Here is a 23,158-nt window from a genome sequence, read left to right on the forward strand (position 1 = left end):
GGGAGCGGGGCGGGGAGATGGATAAACTGACCATCATCTCAGGATGTCTCTTTCTGGCTGCCGATATCTTCGCCATCGCCAGCATCGCCAACCCGGACTGGATCAACACCGGGGAGTCTGCGGGTGAGCGGCAGGCGCGCGGGGCCGGGCGGGGGATTGGCTGAGGGCGACGCGAGGCAGGGGAGACCCGGACTGAGGGGAGGACGGGGTGGAGGGTCCCGGCCGGGAGCTAACCTGAGGAGACCGGGGGCGGAGGGGAGACCCGGGCCGCAGAAGAAGGGGATAGAGAAGAGGAAGCCGCCGGGCGCCAGCGGAACCCCCGGACTCAGGGGAGAGGCGCCCCAGGCTGGGTGAAAAGTGGCCAAGGAGACCTGGGCTAGGCTGGCGAGTCCCGGACCGGGGAGGAGGGGAGCAGCCCTCCCATGTGAGGGATCGCAGAAGGATCAGCTTCGTTCTGGATTAAAAAAAAAAAAAAGGTGGAAGACGGGAGGAAAGTGAGGCTCCTGCAAGGAAATTAGAAACCAGGCGGAGAGGCTGGGGCTGGGAGTGAGGCAGCCTGCGAGGCAGTGCGGGAGCCACTAGAGAGCTGGTGGGCGAGAGGAGGCCAAGAGGGGTCAGGTCCGACTCCAGACCTTCTACCACCAGAGGAAGCTGCGGCCGGGGCTGAGCCCGGGCTGTGGGCGCTGACCCCACCAGGCAGGGTGAATGGTGGGTGTTGGAAGAGCTGGTGGAGTTGGTGGGAGTGGGGGGCGCCGGATTGGAGCCCCTCTACACCCCCGCCCCCGCCCATCCCCTGCCCGCTTGGCAGTGTTTGAGACGCTTGTGGCTTCGGATTTTCCCTTTGAAGTGTGTATGTGGTTATAATTTTGCTTTATTTTAGGCCCGGGAGCTATAATACTACTAATAATAAACCTCATTTTATGGAGCGTCTTTCATTCCAGCGCATCACAAAAACGCTGGAGAGATCTTAATAGTAGTTACAAAATTAAATAACACATTAGAGTTGCAGACAGCCCGGCAGCGGGAGCAGTGCTTGCTGTAACACCACGGAGCTGTGGGCGGGAGAGGCAAGGTGGTGCCCTCGGGAAAGAGGCGGGCATCTTTCTGAAGGGTACCCCAGGTGAATGCGCTTCCAAGATTGTTCTCAGCTTGGGCCACTTCTTTCCCTGCTACCTCTCCTTCCTCCGCTCTTCTGCCTCTCTTTCTCCCCCTCTCCCAGACCTGTGAGACCAAACCTTAATTAATGTAAACAGCTGTCAGGAGAGCTGCTCCGATTTAAGGAATGGTCTTGTTTTTTAACTGCTTGTTCAGTGCAGGTGAAGGAACTATTGGAGGGTTGGGAATGTCAAGCTCCCTACGTGGATAATTTCTTGTAAAAATGCGGCCGGACGCGGTGGCTCACGCACTTTGGGAGGCCGAGGCCGGGGGGATCAGGAGGTTAGGAGTTCGAGACTAGCCTGACCAACATGGCGAAACCTCCTCTCTACTGAAAATACAAAAAAAAAAAAAAAAAATTAGCCGAGCATGTGGCACGCACCTGTAATCCCAGCTACTCAGGAGGCTGAGGCAGGAGAATCGCTTGAACCGGGGAGGCGGAGGTTGCAGTGAGCTGAGATCCCGCCACTGCACTCCAGCCTGGGCGACAGAGCGAGACTGTCTCAAAAAAAAAAGCATCACTGTGCTGTCAAAACTTACTTTTTAAGTATTACTTATGGTCCTGTATTTATCCTGCAATATTTTTAGCTCTTAGAAAAAGAGTGGTAGCTGGGACATTTGTTGCTTCCTCCTCCCTCCCTCCTCTCCCCCGATGTAGACCTAGTAACACAAAATCATGCTGTCAGATTCACTGGTTATTAAAATAACACTCTAAAAATTCTGCTACTTTTCTTGCCTGTGGAGTTTTAGAACTCTTAATTGTAAAATATACGAAGAAAGAATCAGGATGGTTTCGAATTTGGTGGTACTATGGGGTTTGTTTACGAAAATATTGTTGCTGCCCGACAACTTAACACGGTTACATGTGTGACATCCAGTTCATGACCTGTTGATGTTTTTATCCTACTTATATGTGGATTGACTCCTTTTATGAGACTGACTTTCAGGCTTTACTTAGGGGAAAAGGGGTTTCAGTGCTCTAGCAGAAAGAACCTTTCTACAAAGAAGTTTTACATAGAATCCCAATAGATAAAACAGACTAAATGTTCATGCAAAAGATATAGTTGAAAGAGAAGAATTGTTACATATGAAAGAGAAGAAAGATAAGTGATAGCAAAACATTCCAAAGATGGAAAAGGGCATAGCCGGGCATGGTGGCTCATGCCTATAATCCCAACTCTTTGGGAGGCCAAGACGGGCGGATCACGTGAGGACAGGAGTTTGAGACCATCCTGGCCAACACGGCGAAACCCCGTCTCTACTAAAAATACAAAACAATTAGCCGGGCGCGGTGGTGCATGCCTGTCATCCCAGCTACTCGGGAAGCTGAGGCCAAAAAAACCACTTGAACCTGGGAGGTGGAGGTTGCAGTGAGCCGAGATTGTGCCACTGCACTCCAACCTGGGCGACAAAGTGGTACTCCATCAAAAAACAAAAAAAAAGGGCAAGCTCCTCTTGTATTCTGAAGAAAGCAAGGATAGAATGAGTATAACTCTTTCAAATTTGGAGGCAAAATTGGCTGTGAGTTGCCACGGAGATGGGAGCGATGAATGTCCAAAGTCTGAGGAAATATAAACTGTTAGAAAAAAATAATTGCAGAGAAAGCTTGCCAACGGTGATAAGTAGGATTCTTTAAGCAGCACTGATGCGTCGTGGAAGTTGATGGTCATGAACATATAGTGTGATAACCCATCTGCCCTCTTGACCTTTTCTAGTAGTGCTCAGTCACTTTGGTACTGAGGTAGGTGAATTTTCCAAGTGTTCTTGGAAATAAGGAAACATCAAGAATAATGTGAAAGCCTCATATACAATAATGAATAATAAAGAATAATGTGAAGGCTTCATTCAAGGTTAGGGTTTGCCAGATACGTTGCAACAAAATGACAGAGCAGCCAAGGTATTTAGGATAGTGGCCAAAGTATTGTAATGATGGCTTATGGAGTATCAGCTGGATAAAGAGTGAAAGTGAATAAAAACTAATGGATTGGTCAGTCGAATAGCAGATGGTACATGGCCAGTAGAATAGGGGGCCCAATAAAATTGAAGACCAGTCAGAGTGGCAATGATCAATACAGCAAAGTGGAATGACAGGGGATCGTAGGCACAAGGTCCAGAGAGTAACAGTGACAATATGTGGCTGATGTGGGATGGAGGAAGTGATTCTTTTTTTCTAAAAGCTTCTCTTGCCATCTCAGGATACCATTCCGTTAAATATTATGGCTAGAAAGAGGAATAAGAGATAGTAGGAACATAGGAAATTTTTAAAATTCTTATCTAGCATGTATTTCTTACCTTACATGTCAGGCAGTAAGCCCCCCGAAACGTAAAACGAATGGGATAGTATGTTCCTTTGTTTACTGTTATGCTTGAGCTTGTATGCTGTACAGTCTCACCTGAGCAGGCAGATGTAGTCTTGAGTTTAAAAAAAAAAAAAAAAGTGCTGAGTTACACCTTCCAAATCAATGAAACATTTACAAGAAGTTCAAATAAGATCTCAGTGGTGACTGGTCTAGCTTTATTTCAAGAGCTGCACAAAAGTGACTTAAGCCAGCAACAAAAAGTTAATGTGTTGGTTCCCTTTGGTGTATTATATTCAGTCTCTAGTTTTGATCATGATGTTTTCATTGCAGTTTTTAAACAGGGTAAAATGTATTTTAGAAACAGAACTTTTGGAGCTGAAAGAGTCTACAGAATGTAACTTGAAAACCACTGCAGTGAACTACTAAGGGAAAGTTTGAGAATTCAAGTCTAGACTTCATCACTTCATAGCTCTGTAGCTTTAGGGCAGGTTCTTTAGCCTTAGGGATAATAAAAGTACCCGTCTCATTTGGATATTGTGGTAATTAACTGAGTTAACCCATGTAAAACATTTAGAACAGTACCTGACACACAGTAAATGCTCAATAAAAATTACATATTGTTATATTGCTGTTCTAGTTTATAAGAACAGGTGTCAGAATCCAGTTTTGAAATGAAAGCCCAGAACTGTGAGAAATGACGTTTTTTCTATTAGATGCTCTAGGAAATAAGGAAACATTAAGGATAATACAGCCGTGCTTAGAACAAGTTAAATATATGGCCCTCTTGGCTTTGGACTTTCTTTGCCACTTCCATGCTGTTCTTCCTCTTCCAGTCTCTCATCTCCATATTCTAATCTCTGTCCTCAGCTTCTGCTTGAACTACCATAGAAGGACATAGGAAAAAAAAAAAGAAGAGGAAGAGTAACTTCCTAAAATCCCTGTTGATAAACTATGTTACTATAAGATTATGGACCATACTTTGGACAGCAGAGTTTTTCATGTTTTTATTGTCTTGGTCTAGAGACAGAGAAAGTACACGCCTTTCATTTTCACCTGTGTGATTAACATTTCATCTGCTTGTTGTAATGGCTTGTGGATTATGCACAAACTTTTGAAGATCTGAAACATCATATTATATATGTATGGGGGAAGACACTCTAATGAAGACTCCTTCTGTTAGTGTAACCAAAAATATTAAATGGTAGATGAATACAGTGACAAAATTACATAATTCTGCTATGCTAAGGTCAAATTTCTGCTGGTTACTGGAACTCAATATCAATAGCAGTATCTTTGATTTTATATAATGCCTCATAGTTTTTGAAGCACTTTGACATCCATTACTTGATCTGATTCCTTAGGATGTTTATATTTGGCCAATGTAAAATAGTCATTTTCACATTTCCCCCAGCATGGCAGTGCTTTGCATGTGAGATTTGAGTTTCAGTGCTGCAAAGACTCCATTGAGGAAAATTCTTCACTGAAGTATTACCTATATCTTATTTATGCACACCTTTTACTTATCTTAAGTGAAATTAAAATTCTTCAGTGGCTGGAGGTTTTCCCAGATTACAGAAGAGGGAAAGAAGGAGACTTGGGTTTCAGTCTTAAAGTGATAGTCTTTGCTTTGTACAAGCTTCTTAATTTCACTGTCACTCTCTTCTCACCCCTGAAGAGACTTTTTGTTAGGGGTGCAGGAATTAGTGTTAGTTAATTTTAACAAGATAAACAGTTAAGTAAAGCTGCTTCTCTAAATATAAATGGTCTACAGATCCCTTTAGTGAGGGAGGCATTATCCCCTCACAGCAAGGATTTCAGTGACCGTAATCCTAATCATCCTAGATGGATTTGCCTTATGTTCTTTATGAAGATTTCCAGATGTTCCCCAAAAGTCTCCTTCAAGTAGCTGAAAGAATTCTCCCTTATGTCTCATCAAAATTTCCCTAAAGTGGTTATCATATTCATGTTATAGTTTGTCATAACGAAGTTAAGGTTAGTGTATTCATTTCTGAAGATATTTTCATTCTTGTTGTTTTTAAAATTGTCTGGATGGGATGTTACTGTTTAGGGAGGTCTCAAAAACTGACATGTTCTTCCCTGTTTGTATTCTGAACTAGTTGAGGGGCAAAAAAGAAATAAGGTATTTAGGGGCTAAAATATTATTTTATTACTAAGAAAGAGGATATTGGAGAATGTCACTTACATTTGGGGGCAAGTGACTTCCTACTCCTGGACCTCAAAATTGAGCAGACTTAACTATCCAGTCCCAGACAGAACTGGGGGACCTGCCCCTACAACACTTCCAGCATGACAGAGGAGAGATGAGTGCTTCCAAAGGCAAAATGTTGGATCACATATGCCCAGTATTTTCTCCTAAACTACCAGTCACGTGAAGTCACTCCTTGTTACCTGACAAGGATTGAGTGAGGAGACACAATAAGCTAAAATATTATGCTAACAGGATTCTGTCCTCTCCCCCTGGTCTCCATTGCTCATGGATAGTAAAATCGGGAATAAGGAGCAAGACTTACCTGTTTAAAACCCGCTGTATGTCTGACATTTTGTGAGGAAGAGTTTTCATTTTCCTCAGGTCTAAAGATTGGCAGGTGTTCAGGGAAGTGGAAGACTTGGTGAGGGGTGTCATTTCCTATTCTGCTACCTCCTACTTCATAGGAAACTCTGGTAAGCCTCAGATAAGGGACTGTGGAGCTTGACATCTATCTCATAAGGGTCCAAGATCTACAGGTAGATTCCGGCCTATGCATTGGGGATCCTAAGTTTAAAACATTAAAATTACAAGTTGCTTAAGCAGACCTGTTCATTAAGTAATAGAAAATTATTAAATCATAAGTCCTTTCCCTGGAACTATGACAACTTCAATGATCACAAAGGTGCTTTGACATGAAAGAACTCTGTAACATCAGTTGTTAAACAAACCTGTCTCAAACTTCATTTTATTAATCACTTTGGACATGATTTATAGAGAAGGATGGGATTTGGTTACCTAAAAGGGCAAAAAGTTTGAGATTGTGTTCTCCTTGAATTTAAAAAGCATTAATAATATTTCTTCATTGGCCTTTTGAGCCTATTTCCAGTAAATTTTTAAAATAGCTTTATTGAGATGTAATTCACATAATAATATTCATCCATTTAAAGTATACAAATAAAGTAAAGTATACAAATCAGTGGCTTTTAGTATCTTCATAAAGTTGTGTGCTACCATCACCATAGTCCATTTTAGAACATTTCATTACTCCAAGACCAGGCTTAGAGGTGTCTCATCCTTCTAGGCAACCCCTAATATGCTTTCTATCTGTTGATTGGCCTATTCTGAACATTTCCAATCATAGAATCTATGTGATCCTTTGTGACTGGCTTCTTAAACTTAGCATAATATTTTCAAAGTTCTTCCATGTTATGGCTTTTTTTTTTTTTTTTCTTTAAGAGACAGGATCTTGCTATGTTACCCAGGCTGGACTCAAACTCCTGGGCTCAAGCAATCCTCCAGCCTCAGCCTCCCAAGTAGCTGGGACTATAGATGCATGCTACCACACTTGGCTATGTATTTCTTTTTTGTTGTCAAGTATTCCATTATATGGATAGACCACATTTATTTGGCCATTCATCAGTTGGTGGACATTTGGACCACTCAGTTTTTTACTTCCAAGCATAAAAGGCTATGAAGATAAAGTGATTAAAGACGTTTTTTAAATGTGGTTTTTAAAAAAGTGACATTATCAGTATAGTTTATTTCAGCTTATCAAGTAATAATTATCAATAAAAATTCAAAAACTGGTCTTTTTACAGTAGTCGTAGGACATGCTTAAAGCTTGAGATCATTTATGATACTGTGAATTCCCAGGGTAGACCAGATTTTCCAATAGGAAGTTAGATCTCCTGAACAAAGCATTTATATTTCCTTTACAACCTTAATTCCAAACATCGTCTCTTTTACCATTACCAACAGAGATGAGACCACTTCAGAATTAAGAGTATAAATAAGCCTAAATGTTTTTGGAGAAGGGGAATTTAGGATTAAGAACATGAACAGCAGGCATGAGTAAATGGAAATCACTAAAAGAAGGAAATTCAGAAGAAAAAAATTAGAGTAAAGACTGCTGATGCATTTGTTAGATCGGCCATACTTACTGAGTCCTTCCTTATTTGGCTGCTTTCAAATTTTGCATAGTAATAATTACATATATCAGTTCTCCACTGTTCTGCTTAGTGTGACCAAAAATATCATTGTTTAATCCCTTTCCTGGTAAATACTGAGTTTGTGTTGGAGTTGCAGTATAGTAAAATGGTTCTGTAGGATTTGGAGTCAGGCGTATCTCAATTTGATTCTTGGATTCCCTTTTTATTAGCTTTATGATTTGGGGCATGTAATTTGATTTTTCAGTTATAAAATGGAGACAATATATTTACCTCAAAGGATAGTTGTGAGGAAATAAAATATGGCATATAATAGACTAGCACATTGTCCAATACATAGTAAATGCTCAAATGTTAGTCATTTATTATGTAAAAGATCAAAACATCTGGATTTTTTAGTGTTTCCCTTTTGTACTGTCTGTCTTATTTATTTACTTATACGCTGCCTTGTTCCAGAAAGAGATTTAAGGCAACATGGTGTGTCTGTATTTGAATGTTTGTGAATCCAGCTGGGTCCAATCTGGGAAGAGAGATTGCATAGTCAGTTGTTGTGGTAATATACACTTATGGGACACATGTAACTACCAAAACCAAGGAGAACTTGTGTTTAGATGTTGCTGGAACAGATTGAAGAGGTTTTCTAAATGAAAGACAGCCTAGCATAGTGGAAATGTTACACAGGCTTTGGGGCAAACCGACGTGTAGCCGAGTCCCAGTCCCACTATTTATGAGCCATGTAATTGATCTTAGACAAGTTGCAGTTGAGGGTTTTTATTAATAAAAATTATATCATTTAGACCTGATTAATACCTCTTTCAGCACTTCTAATAGTTATGTAGGTGTAGACTCCAACTTTGTTCTCCTGTGGGTTAAAGAGTATTAACCACAGTGTATTGTTAAGATCATTTAGTTCAGAAGTTATTTTTAAAGGAATTTAAGAGCTGGTAGTACAGTTGGAGTATCAAGTCAATTTTTCTCACCTCGAAGTGTGAAAATAAGTTTGAAATATATGAGATAGTTGGTTCTTTATAGAAACCTGGCAAGCAGTATCACTGAAGATTTAGTTTATGGAATAAATTTTTTTCTAGTTACTAGCTTCTGTAATGCAACTATGAGTTCATTTTTTCCATAACCCATTTCAATGCATACTTAGGCAGTGGGCCATATTGCATAATCTTATAGGGGAAATTTAGACATGTAATGAAGTGTTCCTGTTTTTGAAATTGTTACCGTTGAATTATAAATAAGAACTTGTTCATGAACCCGAATGCATAATTATTTACATAGTGACCGTGTTCGATATGCTTCTCTAAGAGACCCAGCAAATTAGGTTGTACAGTGACAGCAGTGACAAGAATATAGGTATAAATTTCATATTTACAGCCTTACCTTGGTTGTCGGGATGTTGTATTTTCAAGTTCTGAAACTACACATTTTTTTCCCAGTGCTTTCTAGAATTCCTTGCCCAACTAAGCAGCTAGAGGCTTTATAATTAGAAAACCTGATCCAATTGATAACGACAGATTGAAAGTAGCAGTTTTTCATCCTTGATCAACTATAAACTGAAAAGTAATGTTGGGAAAGCTGTTGTAGAAATCCTAAAGAGGCTTAGATAAGAGCCATGAGGAAACCTGAAGATCTTTGAATATCAGGATACCTAAAAATAGGTACCTGAATTAAAATCATTTTTCAATAGTATACCCTTACTGTGTATTTCACTTAAATATACTGTGTTTGTAAACTTTACTGTGCATTCTTTTGTTAGCTGCAAATTACACGGAGGGGAATTCTCGCCAGATACACAGTGAGCAAGTAGAATGTGATATTCCTTTGGGGTTTATTGCTTTAGAGTTGACAAAATAAAGAGCATTTGGGTTTGGGTGTTGCTATCAATGGTACTTACATGTATTTGTGAGTATGTACCAACTAACATGTATAGTTTGCTTAAGGGAAGTTTCAGTGTGTAACTCCAATTCATTTTTGAAGCAAACTGACATATCTTTGAATCACTCCTTTTTTTTTTTTTTTTTTAATTAGCAAAAGGCTGCACTTTTTTGTGTGTCTCATTATACTAGCTTTGGCTATAAATAAAATGTCACATTTGGCATTTTGACACTTGCCGTTGTATATATTGAGCAAAAAGGCAGCTGTTGACTTTTAATATAGATCTGTTCAACTAGAGACCATATACTGCTATAGTTAGAGATTAAACAGGAGTAGAAAAAAATGCAGTTGGGTGGGTCAAGTAAGAAAAAGGAAGAACAAAATTTCATTATTGCAATATAGTCACAGTAAGTTGTTTACCTGGAACATTGTTGGGTCTAATTTCAGCCATAATAATAGAAGTTCTTTTCAAAAATAGGCCGTGTTCAGATCAGTTCTGCTGATCAGGCCACTGACCTCCAAAGACAAAAATCTTTAAGGCCACTTAGACTATCACAAAGATATGACCATTTCATTTATAAAGTACCATAATTTTGATAAAAGAAATCTTTAATTTACTATGAATATTTAAAAAATCTTCCCATAGATATTCCCTGTGCCTTTGAACTTCATTCTAGACTGTCTTGCAACAAATGCTGTTGAAGTATTTGTGGTCTGTAAGGAATCTGTACTGAAATAATCAGAGATTATGTTTAAGCAAATGAAAAAGTCCTTGAGGTACCCTCTACCCTGGGAAGATAAAATTGTATCTTGCATGTCTTGTACCTTGTGAGTATGTACCAACATATGCATATGATCAGGCAATCAGAGAGGAGGTGGAATTTAACAGATGATACATTTAATAATGAGTAATAAGGAAGACTTGGGTGGTTCTTGTTCTTGAAAAGGGAATGGCGTGAGTAAAGGAAGATAGAAGGCAGTGAAATTTCTATTCCAGTCCATTTCTGTGTTTTGCAACTTATTTTATCTTTCTAAAGAACAAATAGAATAATAAATACTTGTATAGCATTTACTTTGTGACAGATTCTTTTCTAGACACTTTCCATGTGTTAATTGATCCCCACAACGCCCCTGTGTAAGTGCTGTTATTTAGACAGCCCTATGAAAATACAGAAAAGTCACTTGCCTAATGTCACTCAGTGGATCCTGGCTCTTAACCATTGCATGTGCTTGTACCAGAAACCTTCAGTGACTTCATCTTCCATAGAACAAAAGACACTCAAGGATTTTCAGTCTGGCTCCAACTTATGATACTTTCTGGCCTTAGATCCTGCTTTTTTTCCCTGCATGCATGTACATTCTAGCCCCTCTGCATTACTTTCTGTTTCCTATGTACAGTCTGTATTCTCATCTGTAATTCTTTGACCCTCTCACTCTCTCTAGTCCCTGTTTTATCAGTATCCTACCCATCTTCCGAGCATATCAGCTGCTATCTTCGTGAAACCTTTTTTGATCCCTTACCTAAAGTGATTCCCCTCTACTCCTTGCTAACACTTTGCACATTTTTTATGGTAGCATATTTGTATCATGGTTATTTGTGTGGTACTTGCCCTATTTTCTAGTATAATTTTTTTTCTAGTATAGATTTTTTTAAGTTCTTTCAGAGCAGGGAATATGATTTATTGATCTTTGTATCTCAGGCAGCATTTAGTCTAAGCTTGCACATGACAGGAAAGAGGAAATGTTATGGTTAACACTAAGATTTTGAATCTGGGCTAGGGAATAAAATTGGGAATTTAGAGAGTGAGGTGATTGTAAAAAGTGAGGAGTTGGCCTGACGCAGTGGCTCACGCCTGTAATCCCAGCACTTTGGAAGGCCCAGGCGGGCGGATCACGAGGTCAAGATATTGAGACCATCCTGGCTAACACGGTGAAACCCCGTCTCTACTAAAAATACAAAAAGTTAGCCGGGCATGGGGGCGAGCGCCTGTAGTCCCAGCTACTCAGGAGGCTGAGGCAGGAGAATGGTGTGAACCTGGGAGGCGGAGGTTGCACTGAGCCATGATCACGCTATTGCACTCCAGCCTGGGTGGCAGAGCGAGACTGTCTCAAAAAAAAAAAAAAAAAAATTGAGGAGTTGATTTAGACATGTTCTGTTTGAGGTGAGAGTAGGATATGCAAGAAGAAAGGGACTAGAGCTCAGAAGACAGGAATATTTGGCACCCCCAGTCTTATCTCATTTTCACAAGTATGATACTTAAATTGTTACATATCAAATTATCTGCATATCCATAGAATTCAGGCTTCATTTTTTAAAAAATGTATCAGATGGGGCTGGGTGCAGTGGCTCACGCCTGTAATCTCAGCACTTTGGGAGGCCGAGGAGGGCGGATCAGCTGATGTCGGGAGTTCAAGACCAGCCTGACCAACATGGAGAAACCCCATCTCTACTAAAAATACAAAATTAGCCAGGTGTGGTGGCACATGCCTGTAATCCCAGCTACTCAGGAGGCTGAGGCAGGAGAATCCCTTGAACCTGGGAGGCGGAGGTTGTGGTGAGCTGAGATCTTGTTGTTGCACTCCTGGGCAACAAGAGCTAAAACTCCATCTCCAAAAAAAAAAAAAAAAAAAGGTATCAGTTGGTTTTCATTTGGAAAATGAAGTCCAGCTGCTATATAATCATTCCTGACTTTATAAGATGAAACTTAATTTATAGGTTGTTTTGTTGATTCTCTGAATCAATATGGAAGTTAGATTTCTAGGCTAGCCCACAAGACCATGTTGTAGTTGAAATACTTCTGCAGCAACAAAATAGTAGAAAGCAATAGAGTTGCTTTACTATTTGCATCTTCAAAAGATAAAAAGGAATAAGAAAGGGCAGCTTACTTCTCTGATTCTTGATCAGTTTGACTTCAAAGCTTACAACATTCCTCCTATGTGACATAGTTGTTCACTGAGATTCTTCTTATATATCTCAACATGTTTTGGGTTTTCTGATAAATTGCCCTATCAGAGGAATTACAGAGAATGTATGTATAAGAGGTTTCCTGAAGTGGAATAACCTGAGGTAGAGTTAACTCAGTGGAGCTGAGGAAGATATGTATGAGTGTATGCTTGTGCATATGATATGTGTAGTTTGCTATGGTGGGGGTGGGCAGGGGGTGGTGAGGAACTTGTAATGGGTAAATAATCTCTCCCATGAGGAAGCAAGATGAAATGGAAGAGGCTGAATCCAGTGTTCCTCATCGGAGCTCATGGGAAGGACCATTAGTCTGATCTAGAATGGTTACTGTTTGTTGAGGGGACCTCTATGGTTGGATAGAGTAAGGAGAAAAACAGTATTTTGTATGCACATTTAAGTATGATAAGGTGCAGATTAAGTCTTTTTAAGTTGAGTACATATATTGAAATCTGGGTTCTAATTCTGGCTTTCCCATAGATGTTTTGTTTGTGCTTAATAATTTACCTAAATTTTGTTATTCTGTATTTTCCCCCAACTGAAAAATAGTTCCTGTCCCCTCTTCATCTTCATGAATATCCTCTTACTTGAAAACAGAAGTGAGTGTATATGATATGTTAAATTATTAGGAAAGTATTTTATTCAGAAAGTTATAGTTAAAAGAGTATGGGGGCTGGGCTCACACCTGTAGTCCCAACACTCTGAGAGGCCGAGGTGGGCAGATCACTTGAGCTCAAGGAGTTCAAGACCAGCCTGGGCAACATGACAAAACCCTGTGTCTACAAAAAATACGAAAATTAACCTGGTGTGATGGCGTGTTCCTGTAGTCCCAGCTACTCAGGATGCGTAGGTGGGAGGATCTCATGAGCCTGGGAGGTAGAGGTTGCACTGAGCCGAGACTGGACCACTGCACTCCAGCCTGGGTGACAGAGTGAGACCCAGTCTCAAAAAAAAAAAAAAAAAAAAAAAATATGGTAGAAGGCAGAACTCAGTTCAAATTCTGGTTCTGCTGTTTACCAGCTGAGGGGCTTTGAGCATGTTTCTTGGCCTCTGAGCTATAGTTTTTTCATGTATAAATGGGGATACTACTTCTTACCGTGAAGGGTGGTTGTAAGAATTAAAGTTAATGTATCTGAAACATCTACCACAGTACAGACACACACGGTAACTGTTGTTATTGTGGTTAAGCAACTAAATGGATTAATCTCTTAACACATTTGATGCATAGAACATAAACATTGCAGTTGATTATTTGCCCACCATACAGTCACTGAAAGCAATCTGATGTTTTTAAAGTAGGATATATCATTGTTTTATCCCTGGCTGCCCACATCACTTTTTTTTTTTTGATTAAAAAAATAGTCTCGCTATGTTGCCCAGGCTGGTTTGGAACTCCTGAACTCAAGCAGTTCTCCCACCCTGACCTCCCAAAGTGCTGGGATTACAGGCATGTGAGCCACTGCCCCGGCCCTGCCGGTATCACTTTCACAATGTACATTGTAACCATGCCCCTGATACTTGGATTGTTACCTTCTTCCAGCTCAGTGCACTAAGAGTATCAGACAGTCTATCCAAATGTTTGTATACAAGTGCCGTACTACATATCAAAGGTAATGTGTATTTGGGGATTCTTCAAGTGTGATGACAGATTGTACTAAGCTACTAGCATCCTGTCAACCTTCCTACACTAGCCAACATTTGCTAACTGGGTTATGGATGTAATCTGTAGTCCTAGGGTAGATTTCCCCAACTGGCTAGGTATGTAAACCATGACCCTAACCTCATTAGTTGAGGTTAGTCACTATCATGGACTGAATGCGCCCCTCCTTCCAAATTCACATGTTGAAATCCTGACCCCCAATATGGTGGTATTAGGCAGAGGGGATTTGGGGAGGTGATTAAAAAGAGGCCTAGCCCGCTTTCTGCTATATGAAGATACAACGAGAAGTTAACAGTTGGCAACCTGGAAGACCCTCACCAGAACCGGACCTTGCTGGCACCCTGATCTCAGATTTCCAGCCTCCAGAAATGTAAGAAATGAATTTTAATTGCTTTTAAGCCACCTGGTCCTTTCTTACAGCAGCCCAAATGGACTAAGACAGTAACCAAGTGTCAGTCAAGGGTTCTAAATGTAAAGGATGATTGATAATCACAGGTAGCCTGTAAGATAATTTATGGTATAGTCTTACTCATTTTCTTATGATGAAACATAAAATATGAGACTCTCTTTTTTTTTATCCTGTAGACAAAATACTTTGGGTTTAAAATTTTTTAAAACTGAGTCACTTAAGAAACCATAGCAAAGAATCTTAGTTAAAACAAATGGAGACAGTCATATATCAGCCTACTAAATCATCTTTTAGAGTCCTACTCCGGATAAGATTTAGTGGATTAGGATTAGAAGACAAACTCTTTTATGTTGACATGTTGCTAATACAGGACTAATCCTGGAAACCTAAGACTTTCTGAAGTTCTTGCCATTCAGTAGGTAGCTATTACGGTGTAACCATTTAGAATTGCACCATTAGTTAAGTAAGATGTTGGCTTTAAGTGGACTACGCTGTCTTTAAGATTTAATTATCCTTTTTTGTGACTATCTTGACAGTTATCAGGGATGTTGGGTACATTATGTGTTTTCCCTGCTGTGTTATTTCTCTTATTTTTTGCCTCTGTAAGTTGCTGGGCACTGCTTTTTTTCTCTTTTTATTAGCCTAGAATTAGCTAAAATATTGTGTCTCTTATCCATCACCTCCTACTGTGCTCTACCCTTCCTCTCTAGGAGCCTGTTGTGGCAAATATCCAACTTGGCCATTCAAGCAGTTCATACTCAGATGAAAAAGTTCAGGGTACAGATATCATCAGCCATCCTCAGTGGTCAGTTTCCATTGTCTTTACCAACAGCCCTCTGCTGTGCTCAGCTCCTGTTTCTCTGAGCTTGGGGTTTTACTGAGTTTTTTTAGAAAATCCATCAACTTATCTAATGAAGAAGACTTTCTTTTGACTGTATTGATACAGGCTGCAGAGGTACTTAGTCCTTTTCTGTGAACCTATTTTTTCTTGTACAGATTCAAGAAACTCTTCAGTGATTCTGCTTTGTTGATGGTATTCTTGTCATTTTCTCATACTGCTATAGAATTTTGTATAAATTACATATATATATTCTTAAGAAACTTAGTTTATCCAACAAAAGGACTATAACACTATTTTACATTCTTAATTCTGATATAAAGCACATTTTCAAATTAATTGCCAACCTTTGTTTTAAAATTATATTGAAATCCTGGACCTAGATCTTCTAGACAGTTTCTTTGGTATATTATAGTAGCCATTTCAGTGGCCAGTCTTTGGTCATTTCAGTGGGATTTGGAGAAGACAGGAGAATAAATTGACTCACTTTAACTTCCAGCAGTGTTTAATGTTGATTGAATGAGTGAAATTAGTGGTTAGGTATGAGTGAAATTAGTGGTTAGGTAGAGCAGTTGATTTGGCCTAAATAATATTTACAAATATGTGTAAGAGATTTAGTCTACGATTGGTTATCTTTGAAAACTTTTTTTTTTTTTTTGAGACAGAGTCTTGCTCTGTCACCAGGCTGGAGGACAGTGGCATGATCTCGGCTCACTGCTTGAACCTCCAGGGTTCAAGCGCTTCTCCTGCCTCAGCTTCCTGAGTAGCTGGGACTATAGGTGCTTGCCACCACACCCAGCTAATTTTTGTAATTTTAGTGAAGACGGGGTTTTACCATGTTGGCCAGGATGGTCTTGATTTCTTGACCTTGTGATCCGCCCACCTCAGCCTCCCAAAGTTCTGGAATTACAGGCGTGAGGCACCGCGCCCGGCCGAAAACATTTTAATAGTGGGAAAGTTATGATACAATAATTTTCTTAAGGTCACACATTTAAGTAAACCAGAAAAGGTTTAAGTTTTGTGGCTCCTATTTATGGCAGAAACATATGTATAATCAGTTAGAATGCTGGAGACATATTAAAGTGGCTAACAGCACAGACTGTAGAGCCTAGGTTCAAATTCTGCCTATTCTCTCTGGACATAGGCGCTCATGTGCCTGTAATCTCAGCACTTTTGGAGGCTGAGATGGGAGGATCGCTTGAGCCCAGGAGTTTGAAACCAGCCTGGGCAACAAAGCAAGACCGCATCTCTACAAACATTTTTTTTCAATTGCTAGTCATGATGGTATGTGCCTGTAGTCCTAGCTACTGGGGAGGCTGAGGCAGAAGGATCGCTTGAGAGTAGGAGTTCAAGGCTGCAGTGAGCTATGATTGTGCCACTGCACTCCAACCTGGGCAATGGAACAAGACCCTGTCTTAAAAATATATATATCTATTCAGCTTACTAGCAGCATGATCTTGGGCAACATACCTCAGAGGTCTGTTTCATGTATATAAAACACTTACAGTGCTTGGCACATAGCACTATGTAAGTGTCAACTGAAGTTAATCAGACTAACTTTTGAAGATCCTTAGCTATAGTCTTTTCAGGAGCCATAGGCAGTTATCTCAAAATTGATCATAAATACTTTGTTGTAATAAATATTAAGTTGTAGATATAAATGTTACCATACTGATTCTACTGTTTACATATAAATGCTAGTCCATGGACAACTGACCACAATGGTTAGAAGAGTAGCCTTACTAACTATTGAAAAAAGTAAATTTCAATATTGAATACAAATTGAAATCAGTGAGCCCAACTGTATATCAAATTAATCATGTAACCATCAAGGAAAAAAAGAATTATCAAGTAACTTTTCAACATAGAACTCTGACTGTGCTCCCTTAATGATGGGATATAACCTAAGGACAAAAAGAACTGCAAAGAAATACTGATCTTAGTAGGTAACAAACCCCCTACAACAGCTCTGCAGAGGAACTGTCCCCATTTTGCTGTTGAAGAAGCATATTCAAAGAAGGGAATGATTTACCTGGCATTAAATGGTGCTGGAGTCATTATACCACACTGCTGTTTTTATAGTGTGCTGTTTCTGATGAGTCCTGTGCTAACCATTCTGATTTGTTTCGTACCTCTCTCTTATTAACACCCTCTGTAATTATTAGAACCACATTTTCAAGAACTTAGTAACCATTTGAATCCCCTTTTTTCAATAATTTCATTCCATGTAATCAGGCCTCATTTTTTGAAATCTGCTTTCTTAAGGGGTATTTGACCTACCCATTCTTTACAAATTCTGAGATGACCTACATGACCTAATAGCTTTTTGCCTAATTCCTCCTACTTCACCAATAACTAGTTCCTGGAATATTAGCTAGTGTCCAAGTCACAATTACTTATGGTCTATATGATAACTAAGTCTGGAAGTTGGATATGAGAGAATTGCATTCTCTCTCTCTTTTTTTTTTTTTGGAGACAGGATCTCACTCTGTCGCCCAGGTTGGAGTGCAGTGGTGCAATTTTGGCTCACTGCAACCTCCACCTTCAAGGTTCCAGTGATCCTGCTGCCTCAGCCTCCTGAGTAGCTGGGATGACAGGCACGTGCCCCCAAGCCTGGCTAATTTTTGTATTTTTAGTAGAGACAGGGTTTCACCATGTTGGTCAGGTTAATCTCGAACTCCTGACCTCAGGTGATCCGCCCACCTCGGCCTCCCAAAGTGCTGGGATTACAGGCATGAGCCACCATGCCCAGCCTGAGAATTGCATTCTTAAAGACATTAATCTGTTTGTAATTTAGGGTGTCTTATGGTGATTTGATGGTGAGACATACAGGAGGGGGTGTAAAAGAATGCAATTGTTGGACCTGTGCTTTTTACATGAAATAGCAGAAACAAGTCTTACTTTATAAACTGGTTTTGGAAATGATTCATTCATTAAAGCAAATAAAAATAGCAATAAAACTAGGACATAATAACTAGTTGTTGAATGAACTCTGTCCTTTGAAAAGGAGATGATTAAGGAAGAAAATATGTAAATAACTTGGGTACACAAGCTACTATTTGAAATTCTGAGTAAAAATGATCAGAGGAGTTAAACTGTTCAGGAATTTAGCTCTCGCTTAAAGTATTTGTGTAGCAAGTCTCCAAACTTTTTAAAAATTACAGCATTTGAAGATCCTCTTCTTGAATTAACAGAATCAAAGTGAAATTCCATTTTTTAAATCACTCCTAAACTGTCTTTACAGTGTGTGGCTTTAAAATATAATTCTATGTAATATACCAGAGAAATTCTCAAGAAAATCTAGGACGAGGATTTAAATATAATTTTAAAAGGAAGTAAGGTGAGCAATCAGATTAATTTGAAAAAACGCTTTATATCACAAGTAAGAATGCAAAACTGTGTTATAGTCCTTTCATTAGGTTAACTGAATTTCTAAACACCTGGAGAAAATTATTTTATTATTTTCTGTCCAAAATAGCGGTTTGTGGAAAATGCGCCCCTTGTCTGGGGAAATCAGTGTTTATGAGACATCTTTGTTAATGTTTCTAAAGTTTTAACTCTCTGGACAAACATTCAAGAAAAATTTAACCATCATACAAAAATATTCCTAAGTAGTAAACTTTGAACACAGCTGTGGATTTAGACTTGGTTCATCTTCTAACCAACTCTTTCTAGCTGGTACCTTGTCATTTAGCCCATTACTCAGTTTCCTCATTGAATTGTTTTGAGAATTAAATGAGCATACATAAAGCACTTAATACTACACCCAGCACTGAGAAAGTACTCAAAATATAGTGGCAGCTATTATTATTTGTCCTTATTCCTCTCCTTTTTCTCCTCCAGATTTATGAGTGATAGGGACAGAAAATTTCTTATCAGAGTGCCCTTTATTTTAATCTCAAGGTTTTAAAGTAGAATTTAGGACAAAAATAGATTTTTCTGAACCAAAACACTGAAGATGCTGTTTGGGAAGTGAGAAAGCAAGCTGCTAAACACCTACTCTACTTGTACAGTGACAAGAAAATTGAATTTCTCATTTGTTTCCTGCCCCTAGCCCTTGCCTTCAGTTTCTCTGCCTCAATATGAAAATATCTATATTCCTTTGGGGACAGTTGGCTCACTGAAGCCGTAAAGAGCAGTCTCCAGGAGTTTTATTATGGCTAGCTAACCATAACCTTTTGGAAGAACATCTGGATACAGTTTTCATTTTTAAAGTCTACTGTTTTTTAGGTCATTAGATTTGTATAGTTCAAATTTATTGGTGTCAGTTATCTTCCTAGGTTGTACCATCCATTTTGAAAAGATGTATGTCTTTTATCCAGAAGATGTAAAGTATATGGGATCATAATAAAAATCTCTATCTTCAGTTAAACTACTGGAGTTTTCCCTTCTTCAAGTTTTCAGAATGTAATCATTATAACAAACGTGTGCATATGCATATATATCCATCCATACAAATGTAACTTTCCTTTATTATGATTACTCAGTTACAAGCAGTGTAGAAGTTATAATATTTGTTTTATTATAATCATTTTAGCAATATGGATAGGGCTACTGGACCCTGGAATTTAAAAAGAGAGGATCTTTTTTATGGTTTTATTTTTTAAAATTTCGATAAAATATACATAACAAAATTTACCATATTAACCATTTTTAAGTGTACAGTTCAGTGGCATTAAGTTTATTCACATTGTTTTACCACCGTCACCCTGATCCATCTACAAAGCTCTTTTCATCTTGCAAAACCAAAACTCTGCACCCATTAAACAACAACTTAAAAAGAGAGGATCTTAACATCAGGATCACATAATTACTACTCTATAAACACCTGATGGGTGTTTACTTCTAAAACAACTGCTTTCTTTTTTAATTGACATTTCACTATACTTAGCCTCTTCTAGGAATTATTATATATAATCTACTCAGTCATATTTTCTTTAATTTTTCTCTTTCTACAACTTTACTTTTCCAAAAGTGATGTAAATTACATGTTTTACATTCTCCCATGTTTATATTCTACTTAACCTTCCCTCACTCTCATAGGCTTGAATGAGTGTATATTATCAGAGCGTTGTTTCCTGTACCTGCTGCTTTGTTTGTTTGTTTGTTTGTTTTGAGATGGAGCTTTGCTCTTGTTGCCCCAGGCTGGAGTGCAATGGTGTAATCTCGGTTCACTGCAAACTCCACCTCCCAAGGTCAAGGGATTCTCCTGCCTCAGCCTCCCGAGTAGCTGGGATTATAGGCACCTGCCACCATGCCTAGCTAATTTTTGTATTTTTAGTAGAGACAGGATTTCACCATGTTGGCCAGGCTGGTCTCGAACTCCTGACCTTGTTATCTGCCCACCTCAGCCTCCCAAAGTGCTGGGATTACAGGTGTGAGCCACCACGCCTAGCTATGTTTATATTTTTTAAAGTCCTAAAAGTCAGATGGTTTAATGTGCATTCTTGACATTTTAAATACCTCCAATTTTGAATGCATTCTCTGGGCTGTTAGATACATGTATGATTCATAAAATGAAATAGGGTTACCTGTAGTTATTTCTTGAGTGCCATTTAGAGACTTCTGGCCTTGTCATCTGTCTAGGGAAGAAATCCAGCATACCTTACTGTCACGTACATCATTGTAGATCTTATAGTTTCAGAAAATTCTCTTTCCTTTTCTTCAGAATTCTCCTGTTTTAAAGCTTTTTACTCTCCTTCAATTTTGTCACCAAAATGTGGGTTTGCAGTCACTTGACCTGGGACTTTAGACACTTAAGTCTGCTGGACAGAAAAGTGCTGTTGCATTCTTAAAGGCTTTTAAGCAGTTATTTGGACTTTAGTAGAATTAATCAACTTATTTATTTATTTATTTATTTAGAGACAGGGTTTCTCTCTATTGCCCAGGCTGGAGTACAGTGGTGCAATCATAGCTTACCGCAGCCTTTACGTCCTAGGCTCAAGCGATCCTCCCATCTCAGCCTCTCATGTAGCTGGGACTACAGGAATGGACACTACCATGCCCAGCTAATTATTTTATTTTTTGTAGAGGTGAGGTTTCACCATGTTGTCCAGGCTGCTCTCAAACTCCTGGGCTCAAACAGTCTTCCTGCCTTGACCTCCTGAAGTGCTGCGATTACAGGCATGAGCCACAGCATCTGGCCAGAATTTCTAAGTTACCAGATTGCTAAACAACTTCACAGAAAAATTAGTCTCAAAATATTGTTTTCTTCTGACTCCTCTCACCATAAATTCATGCTTCTCCACTCTACTCTCCCCAGCAAATTCTGGAAGTTTCCTAGCAAAATTGCTTATTGAAGCCCATTGAAACTTAAGGTTGAAGAAATCTACACAAAGGACATCACCATGTTATTTTAGACTCTAGGTGGAGTCTGTACTATTTGTTCTACCTTCACCCTTACTTAGAATTGATAACAATGCACTGAGCCTTAGTACTCTCTTGGGTCTGACTCTGCAGGCAGATAGATACTCACTGGGATCCAGAACCTATCATACATCACTATAGAAAAGATTCAAATACAGTCAATGTATTTGAAAATCAAAACCGTATTTTCCAAACAGTCAAGTTAAATGTGCACAAAGCCTGTCCAGTTAAGACAGTGTCATTATTTTTCCTTTTGCAAACTTCCTTAGTGCCTGAACATTAAGTGCATATTTCTTAGGCAAATTATGCATTAGTACTTTTCTCTTCACAATTAAATATTTCCAGCAGTTTGTGACTCTTTTTTGTTTTTAACTATTCCCTTCCCTGTTTTTTGAGACAGAGTCTCACCCTGTTGCCCAGACTGGATTGAAGTGGCACAGTCTCGGCTCACTGCAACCTCTGCCTGCCAGGTTCAGGTGATTCTCAGCCTCCCTAGTGGCTGGTATTACAGGCATGCACCACCACACCTGACTAATTCTTGTATTTTTAGTAGAGACGGGGTTTCGCCATGTGGGCCAGGCTGGTCTTGAACTCCTGGCCTGAAGTGATCTGCCCACCTTGGCCTCCCAAAGTGCTGGGATTACAGGCGTGAGCCACCACACCCAGTCTTTTTTTATTTTTATTTTAAGCATTCTTCTGAGCTGACAAATGATTACCAAAGTGATTCTGATTTATGATTAGTTTATCCCATTTTTTGAAAAGTGTTTTTTACCTTCTCTAGGTCAACCTGCAATAAATAAGACCCAGTTTTAGTGGGAGATACAATTAAACAGTTGGTCAGAAGTCAGTAAGAAGAGTGCTAAAGTAGTAGTTAAGTGCATATTGCAGTTGAAGCATATTAGATGTGCCTCTAACTCAGGCACGGAAGTTTAGAAACAACTACATAGAGGAATGACATCTAAGCCAAGTTGTAAAGAACAAATAGCATTTGGCTAGAGAAGGAAGAGCTGTAAGAATGTTCCAGGTAGAAGGAAGACTCAGAGGTTTAAAAGAATATATTACATGTAGGGGTCCTGAAAGCTCAGTGTGCTAGGAGGAGTTTGAGGGAAGCAGTGGCATCAGATGACTCTGGATGGGGAAACAGGGACTAGATAATGAAGAGCTATAATGAAATATAATTCCAGTTTTCTTTTTAAAACAGGTTTATGGAGGTATAATTCACATCATATAGTTTACCCCTTTAAAGTGTACATTTCATTGTTTCTTTAGCATATTCAGTTATATAATCATCACCACAGTTGATTTTAAAACATTTTTGTCACCTCGAAAAGAAAGCCTGTATCTTTTAGCTAGCACCCCTCCAACTACCCTACTCCTAAGTAACTACTAATGTACTTTCTGTTCCTATACAGTTTACCTATTTGGATATTTC

General features: G+C 39.2%; 1 protein-coding gene across 1 annotated transcript in view; it reads left to right on the plus strand.

The window, feature by feature from the left end:
• The first annotated feature begins 6 nt into the window (after positions 1 to 6).
• Positions 7 to 23,158, plus strand: part of LOC105545126 (chromosome unknown open reading frame, human C16orf52) — a 75,479-nt gene continuing 52,327 nt past the window's right edge. The window contains exon 1 of the mRNA XM_011987912.1: positions 7 to 123. Coding sequence (XP_011843302.1) covers positions 18 to 123 — 106 coding nt within the window. The 5' untranslated portion in view covers positions 7 to 17. The remainder of the gene's footprint in view (positions 124 to 23,158) is intronic.

Source organism: Mandrillus leucophaeus, unplaced genomic scaffold, assembly GCF_000951045.1.
Source record: "Mandrillus leucophaeus isolate KB7577 unplaced genomic scaffold, Mleu.le_1.0 Scaffold32, whole genome shotgun sequence".
In the NCBI taxonomy this organism is placed as follows: domain Eukaryota; kingdom Metazoa; phylum Chordata; class Mammalia; order Primates; family Cercopithecidae; genus Mandrillus; species Mandrillus leucophaeus.